Source organism: Mastigoproctus giganteus, chromosome 6, assembly GCF_048544385.1.
Source record: "Mastigoproctus giganteus isolate SK-2022 chromosome 6, ASM4854438v1, whole genome shotgun sequence".
Taxonomy (NCBI): domain Eukaryota; kingdom Metazoa; phylum Arthropoda; class Arachnida; order Uropygi; family Thelyphonidae; genus Mastigoproctus; species Mastigoproctus giganteus.
Genome location: NC_143580.1, coordinates 202,542,897 through 202,552,119, shown reverse-complemented (window position 1 = coordinate 202,552,119; position 9,223 = coordinate 202,542,897). Strand labels below are relative to the sequence as shown.

General features: G+C 45.2%; 1 protein-coding gene across 1 annotated transcript in view; it reads left to right on the top strand.

The window, feature by feature from the left end:
* The first annotated feature begins 8,832 nt into the window (after positions 1 to 8,832).
* LOC150084882 (sperm-specific sodium:proton exchanger-like) overlaps positions 8,833 to 9,223 on the top strand; it is a 64,279-nt gene continuing 63,888 nt past the window's right edge. The window contains exon 1 of the mRNA XM_090376378.1: positions 8,833 to 8,953. Coding sequence (XP_090232504.1) covers positions 8,833 to 8,953 — 121 coding nt within the window. The remainder of the gene's footprint in view (positions 8,954 to 9,223) is intronic.

Below are 9,223 nucleotides of genomic sequence, written 5' to 3'. Positions count from 1 at the left end.
CAGGTTGCTCAAAATCCCGCAATGGATTTTGCGGATTTTGTGCACATGAGTACGTATAGGATAGTAGACCAGACCGGACTCACTGGGCGCCAGACGGCAGCTGCCCAGGTGTTGGCTGCTCCCTAGTGGCAAAGTGGCCTAGAGAGTCTGCACCATCACAGAGAACAAAGGTGGATGGGCTATTGAATTGGAGTCACCACGACACACACACACACGCGCACGCGCACGCGCCCTGGATGATGAGAATGAAAATGTATATATATGAATGTATGTAAATTGTGTGTATTAATAAATTGAAAATGGAATGGAAATGCTCGCCAACCCCCACGCACGCTTTTCTACGTAAAATATGTAGAGGTATGACGGAGTGAATCAAATCTTTTTTATGTAAAAGACACACCTGTCGAAACGCGCTGATGTTCTTCCTCCTCCCCCTTTTTCCCATCCTTCAGCTATCTCCCTCACTCATCCTTTTTTTTTTTTTTTTGTTCTCTGTCAGGAAGCTTAGGCAACCCCTGATGGAGAGCGGCCAGAGTACTGTGGACAGCCTGACTCACCTCCCAGTGGTGGTGGCGGGCAACGTGGAGTACCACTCGGGGCCCTGTGGCCAAGAAGCAACCACAGACAACAGAACCCAACACTAAACTACACATGCAGCACACAACACTTGAGATTTCGACCGTGCGGTCACGTTTCTATGTGCTCTGATTAATAAGTGATTTTCGTGTTGATTAAACATGGATTTACTATTCGCCAAAGATTTGGACTTGAAGAACTAACGATACTGAATCATCAGGTGATTTTATGTGAATTTCTGTGCGGATTTAAAGAATTTATGTGAGTTTTTTTTTTTAATTCTTACATATGATAGCGTTCTGCCTGTATGTAGTCGTATGCGTAGAGCCAATATGGCCGCCTTCACGATCGTCAATATGGCTGCCAGACACGTTGTACATTTCACACTCGTGGATTTCAGTTTAAAGTGTTTTTCTCATCAAAAGTATATACAGTGATTCCTCAACTCCAGTGGACTCTCAAGGTGAGAAACTTTCTGTGCTTTGTTGGGAATTTGGCTGGTTAGAAGCGTCACTATTTGTATTCTTTGTGCCAGACCGCATGGTCACCATGTGGCTGACATTTGGGATATAGAGAGGCGACCGACATAACGCGGTCGCCACGCTTCTATCGAGCAACTTGACTGGGGAGGTGACCCAAGCTTAGTAACCTCGGACTGTGACCTAGTCCCAAATTTTCAGCGATCTTCGTACTCTTCATTTTAAGGAACAGTGACCAAAACGGTTCCCCGCCCCCCATCCATTACCATAGACTTACAATGGTGAAATGTCATCTTTTCCCGATGCGCCAAATAACTTTTTAGTATTACCAGAAACTTCGTCGTCCCTGAAAACCACAAAGAAAGTGACCCCCGCTCTCCTAGGAGTATTTCTGTACCGGGCTGTTTTCTCCCCCCCTCCACAATCTAACTGGGGGCACAAACCAAACTTCAACGACTTACTGGAAGCCAACTAATATACCCACAAACTTGTGGCTGACATCATCCGCCAGCAAAATCCAAGCCCTAGCAAACACTATCAACAAAATCCCGCTAATTCGGACGACCCCGTTAATCCGAATTTTGTAGACATGGACGGGGAAATAGACAAAATGAAGGACACACAGCAACCTAATCAATGCGACTACGTCCAGATAATCGCAGAGCAATCAGAGGACCTGGAGGACACTCGCCCGGGGGCCCTCTCAACCAAACGGAAGAACGTCAAAAGAATGGCACCAAAATCAGAACAACGTGAAACGCGGTCTCAGACTGAAGCGAGAGACCAATTACACAACACAACCTCACAGAAGGACCAGAACGACGAAAAGCAACAGGACTCACTACTTGACCCTGCTCTCCCAGAGGGTACTGTCTACCAGAAGTCACTCTTCCTAAAGACGGCCCTCGAAAACTTATTCAAGGACCACTCAAACAGAGTATCAACAGGCCTTAGGGCCAAAATAGTTACGAACTTCCATAAAATGGAAACGATACTCCTAGACACTCATGTCGAATGTGAAAGAGCGACCTCGAGACTACAAGCATACATGGAATGTGGGGCAAACCAAATGCCACAGCCCGCCTCCACATACGCTCAAGCGCTGAGGACCAGAACCCAGGAACCACCAGAGACGACACTCCAACCGGCACCCAGACGGAAGACACTACTCCCAAGGCCGAATTTGGTCATCCTCAAACCAACTTCCACAGAGGAGCACACCTCCAGCGAAGCAGTCAAAACCAAAGTAATGACAAAACTAGCAGAGGATCTCAAGACCACAAAAATTAAATCAGTACGGAAAACGCGCAACACAGGCATAATAATCGAAACGCATACGCAGGAAGATGCCCAAAAAATAATAGCCAATCCGAGAATACAAACTCTTGGCCTGGAGGCCGCGTCCCCTCAAAAAAGAGGGCCTAGTATAATTATATTCAACACGGACAAAGACCTCACACCAACAGCTCTTCGAGAAGAACTGTATATGAGAAACCTCCAGCAAGAACACCCGGAGGTAGATCCAGCGTCACTTATAAATCCGAGGTATCAAACCAAATCCCGAATAGGTAGCGCCACAAACTGGGCGGTTGAGCTTTCGCCTGCGGCCTGGAATACTATAAACAAACACAACAGAGTGTTCATAAACTGGGGCAGTCATCGCTACAATGAACACGTGACAGTCACCAAATGCTTCCGGTGTGGCCGCTTCGGACACACCACCCACACATGCGCCCAAACGCAACCAACATGTGGGCACTGTGCTGAAGTAGGACACGAATTTAAGACATGCCTTAAGAGAGAGGATCCACCAACATGTGCAAACTGCAAAGCGCACAAAATCCAGGCAGACCATTCAATCCGTGACAACAAGTGCCCTGTATAAAGGCCAAGGGAGTATAACAAACAAGACTCGACTAGGGAAGCACGCCCTAAACAGTATAACCAACTAAAAGTTCAGTTCACACAGCTGAACGCGCAAAGGTCTAGGGCGGTTGCCGCCTAGTTGGTAAAAAAGGCAAACGAAGAAAATGTCGACATTATGCTCGTGCAAGAGCCGTATACACACAGCAAAGAGATCAGGGGATACCCCCTGCAATACAAGATTGTGCATACTGATGCTGAAACCCCGTGGGCAGCCATCCTAGTTAGAAATTCAGATTACACAGTGACCAAACTATCAAACTACTGCCTCCCCTGGGCTGCATGTGCCCACATAGTCACCGCACTAAGGGAATTTTATGCTGTCTCAATATATAGTCGACCGGGGGAAGATATCCTCCCAACAATTAACTACCTACAGACCATGCACACACAATTTCCGAACGCCAAAATAATTGTAGGCGCAGACGTAAACTGCCGCTCACCGGCATGGTATAGCGAAACCCCAGGACGGAGAGGCGTTGTGAACGGGCAGCGTCTGGAAGAGTACCTCATAAACAGTTGCTATAATATACTTAACCAGCCAAACAACCTCCCAATATTCTCCAGCACTATGTGGGAGACAACAATTGATGTCACCCTTGCCACAAGATCCGTCACTGATCACATCACAGCCTGGACAGTAACGGAAAACTGGACAACATCGGACCACAGAGCAATAACCTTCCAACGAAACCGAACAATAGCCAGAAGCACAACTCCCAGACAAATACAGCACAGATACGCCATAGGAAAAGCAGACTGGCCCAAATTCCAACAAACCGTACGGATGGCTGCCCACACATTCAACACAGAAGAGACAACCCCAGACCAACACCAGGCAAAACTGGTGAGACTTATCACAGAAGCGGCGGACAAATCTATCAAAAGAAAGAAACCATCTCCGGGGGCTGTACCCTGGTGGAACCCTGAGCTGCAGCAACTAAGGCAGGTAGCAAACACCTGTCGGAAAAAATTCCAGCGGGCTAGACGTGATTGGCCTATTGCAGAAGTAGAGGCGCTCCGGGAACGATACCGTACTGCAAGGAACCAATACACAGCAAAAATCAGAGAAAGAAAACAGCGTACATGGGAGCACCTAGTTTCCACGACAGGAAATGACAACCCATGGGGAGTGGTCTATCGGGTGACTACAAACAGGCTTCCCAGAGGCGAGGTAATCCCAGCAATGAGGAAACCGCAAGGGGGGTTCACAAAGACGTGGCACGAAACAGTCAACAATATTTTGGATGCCATGTTTCCGGAGCACATTGATCCCACTACGCCAGAACAAGTACTGCTCTGTCAACAGAACAGCATATAAACAACCCAGCAAATTGAGGAACCTTTCACAAAGATTGAGCTGGAGATCGCGGCGGCCAAGCTGAGAAACAAAAAGTCCCCAGGGGAAGATCTCCTAGAGCCAGAGATCATCAAGAAAGCATTGGACACCATCCCAGAGGAAATATTGAAACTATACAATAAATGACTGAAAGAAGGCTACTTGCCGTGCAGTTGGAGGGTGGCGACGCTCCGGCTAATCTTGAAGAATCCCACGAAGAGGCAGGACCTCCCAGGGTCCTATCGCCCGATAGCGCTCCTGACAGTTCTCAGCAAGCTTCTTGAACATCTCCTGCGAAACAGGATAGAGAAGCACTATAGAAACGCAGGCCTAGAGTCACCCAAACAATTTGGATTTCGAAAAGGATACTCCACCACCGATGCCCTACGCAGCATCATCAACGCTGCAACAGAAACAGACCGCAAATACTTTCTTGCCATCGCGGTTGACTTTGCCGGGGCGTTTGACACCCTCTGGTGGCCAAGCGTCCTCAGCAGGCTCCGTGAGGCCAAACTCCCAAGTAATCTATACAACTGCATCAGCAGTAACCTGTGCGACAGGTCAGTAAAAGTCACTGCTCCTTACTGTACAATAACCAGACGCATCTACAGAGGATGCCCACAGGGCTCCGTCCTGGGCCCACTGCTCTGGAACGTGGTCCTGGACGGATTCCTCAACCTCGACCTCGGAAATGCAGCCTCCCAGGCGTATGCGGATGACCTTGTCCTGACACTGGCAGAAAACTCCAGGGTACAGCTGGAAAACACAGCAAACCGGGCGCTCGCCACTCTACAACAATGGGCTGACGAAAATAACCTGAAATCATCCACTAAGACAAGTTCCATCCTACTTCGGGGAACCCTGGACACCAGGAGACCCCCCAAATAAAAGTACAAGGAACCACCGTCAAGCTGACCACAGAAATGAAATTTCTCGGGGTTGTCCTTGATAGAAACCTATCCTTCACTCCCCACCTTAACTATCTCAGAAATAAAATCAGAAATTACTCGTCACTATTTGCAAGAATCACCCGCAAGGACTGGGGCATAAAGAAGAAAACTCTTGCTCTTTTTCACAAAACTGTGTTCCTGCCAGTCATCCTCTATGCCTCGGGTGTCTGGTACAAGAAAGCAACTACTGCAACTAATAAAAGAAAACTAGAAACCATACAGAGGTACATCTTGCTGACTATCTCACGAGCTTGTAACACAGTGAGTACACACGCGCTTCAGGTGCTCACGGGTGCCCTCCCCTTGGACCTGGAAGAGATACGCAGTGGACTCCTCTACAGCCTTTCCAGAGGCATACCGGATACCTGCCTAAATTTCACATTAAATGTAGCCAGCGAACCGAAAATAGAGAAAAGAAGACTAACTGTACATCTCCAGCAAACCTGGCAAACACGGTGGCAAAACTCAACAAAAGGGCAAATAACGCGAAAATTCCTCCCAACTGTCTCGGCCGTATACCCAAAATACCCAAGCTGGCTCTCCCCAGGATTGCTTGCCACGTACCTCCTAACTGGCCACGGCGCCATCAGATTCAAACTGATGACCTTTGGACTGAGCAACACTGCCCTCTGTCATTGTGGCTTAGTGGAAACGTGGGAGCATTTAATGTACCACTGCAATCTTTATGAAGACCTCCGATGCCGACTAATTACAGAATTACATTATGTACCAGAGAATCAAGAGGAACGCTTACTGGAGGAGGAGCACAGCTACAAAGCACTGGCAAACTTTGCACAAGATCTTTTTGACAGAAGGCATACTCTTCCGCCCCCACAGCCACAATAGCGATTCTCAGGCCCACAATATAAGACTTGGCAAACAACCATATAAGGTGCACGGACAGTCACCATCAAGACAATCCACAAAGGATTGCATCCCAGGAAGAAACAACAAATGACCATGACTCCAGACAGAGACATAAGTAACCACAGACTGGACTAAATACCCACAACTACGGACCTGACTAAGGCACCTGTCCTGCTGCCAAGTGACAACCACAGACAGGAACCTATACCCGGATTGGACAACTAGGACCCAACCAAAGACCTGACTCAAGCAGACATGCAGCTGCCAGGCCATACGGCGACCTGTGCCGGCTCCCTTGCCGGGCACACTTTCCTCCCTCCCCTGGCAGTGGGGGAGGCGACAGCCTTCGCGTTGCCTCCCCCCTGCCATCCCACATCTTTCTCTCTGGTGGGGCATGGGCATGCCCCACTGGCACATGCTGGGGTCGTCTACTCTATTGACCCCAGTCTTTCCTAGCTATTCCGCCCCTAGCCTTCATTCTCCTCCCCTCTCTACCTCTATGCTAGTGCAAGACCCACACCAAAATTCTAGCTTCTTTAAATTATTTCGCCCTCTCCGTGGCCATTAAATTTTCAAACGCAATCCCTTTAAACCGGGAAACATGTATGTGATCAACATACAGCGTGCAAATTTTTTTTTTTTTTTTTTAGGTGCTTGCCATTGAAATCTCAGGAAAATAGGTGGCAGGACCTGCCAGAGTAAATGCAAATTACTAGGTACCTGGTCTGCCTCCACGGGGCGAAAGTGGGGCAATGTCGGGCCTCAGCAGGGGCCTGGCGGCTAAATGGCCAGAAGAACAACGGTACATGACAACACACATTTCAAGATCCATACACTTTTAAATCTCTGGCCTTTACAGTGAACTGTATCACCACACAAAGTAAACAACGCGGAGATGGGGGAAACCCCTGGTGCCGTTTGACCCTAGATACACTTTACACAACACTTTTCTGGTTTTTATAGAGGTTCTGTATTCATCACAAGAGTACTGCTGCTGCAGATGGGGGACGCCACAGGTGGTGCCTTACCCAAACACTATGCCATCATGATCGATATCTAATTAGGAAATGACATATGTAATTATTTACTTGTGTATTTGTAGTTATGTAACTGCCTCGCCCACTTGTACCACGTGATTCGAATCCTCTTCTCCCATTGGCTACCCCACCATACGGCATTCTCAAGGTGGGATAAATATCACTATGTAATTATTTAACTACGTTTACATACGTCACTTAGGAAAAGGCCTTTTGCTTCGGGTTCCATAATGCTGTTGCACCCGAAAGAGCAGGACTAAAATATTTACAAACTATATAAATATTTAAAATGTTTACAAAATACTAAACTTTTTACAAATATACAAACTATATCAGATCCCTTCTTTAGCTAACATTACAATGGAACATCAATTGATGCCGTGTGTGGTCATGTATTACAGAATGAAGCATGTGCACGAGGTTTGTGAACGTTATGAACCGAGCTGCCTTTCAATGAAAGACAACAATGTAATTATTTACCAGCGCATTTGTAGTGACGTAATTGCCTCGCCCTCTTCTCCCATTGGCTCGAATAAATATCACTAGGAGGAAAACTTTTTTAATATATAGAGAGTTCGCTATGTACAAGTTAGTGCAAATGCATCATATTAGTACACAGTCTTATACAGAGAGTTAATAATAATATGCCACTCAGTGCTTCTTTACCTAAAAATAAATAAGTTAGTTAATGTATGCAGTGCATTGTATTTCATGAGCGTTAACAAATAATTATAATTCACGATTTCTAACAAAAAAAAAAAAAAAAAAAAAGAGCAAAAAGTAACGACTTTTATGCGCGAAACGCAGGGAAAAAAAAATTGTTGGATGCATTCTCCACAACGATATACAAATATATATCGTTGTGGAGAATATTTTTTTTTCATACATATCACATAGCCAAACTATTTGTATAGTTTGCCTATGAGATATGTATGAAAGAAAAAAAAAAAACAATTGTCTGATTGATACTAGTCCGATTTTAATGAAATTTCGAGAGGCCATAAAAATCATTCTAAAAGAGCGAGATGTAAAATTTAATGAAAATTCGTCCATTGGGAGTCGAGTGGACGGACAATTAAATAATAATTTCCAGATTTCTGTCGATCTGATTTTAATTAAACTTAAGACGCCTCTAGTGTTTCCTAAGAGCCAAATATAAAATTTTATGAAAATATCTATTAGCAGTCGAATTATTTAATGTGAACAGAAGGACGGACGGAAAGACAGGCACATAACGCATACTCGTATATGCTAAGATGTTTAACATTTCTTCTACGTGGATCTATTTACGTTGTAACGTTATTAAAATTTATAATACGATTTTCAGTAATTATTTTGAAATTAAAGTTTGAGGATGTCTTGTTAACGGATAACGTAGTCAACGCAATTACCCGTGTTATCTTTGCTTGTAAATCTTTCTCCAGTCGTAGAACAAAACGACTGGAGAAACAACTGTTTTATATGACATAGCCGATTGCAAAAGATATTACGTCAGGGTAGCACACACTGCAACCCCTCTCCCCCATTTCTAAACTAACTTCTGTGGTATCTACACATCTCGTCCTTTTGTCTTATCGTGGCGCTTCTTAAAAGACATTAAAGAAAATCTTAAGTGAGCTGGGAATGTGAAACGCCCTGTTTGGGCTGCGATCATCAGCATCATGGATTTCAACTTCACCGACAGTAACATCACAGAATCTCTGATAGACGATGATGAAGACTGGATAGTATTTGAAATTGCTAACATCATTCTGTCCTTAGCGGTTATAACGACACTTGGTGGTAAGAATGGTTTTGGGTGGGATATAGTGTTTCTAAAAAAAGAAAGAAAGAAAAAGTTTTCTTTTAGTTAAAAAGCAGCCAATAATCCAGAAACATTGAGGGGGGAGATAATCATTTTATTCAAGGGAGGTAATATCACAGATCATGGAATCCAGATCTGTATTTTATTTATTCATCATCAGTAATCATTCTAAAAGAGCGAGATATTAAATTAGGTGAAACTTCACCCACTGGGAATCCAGTTATTACACACGGACGGACAATAACAAC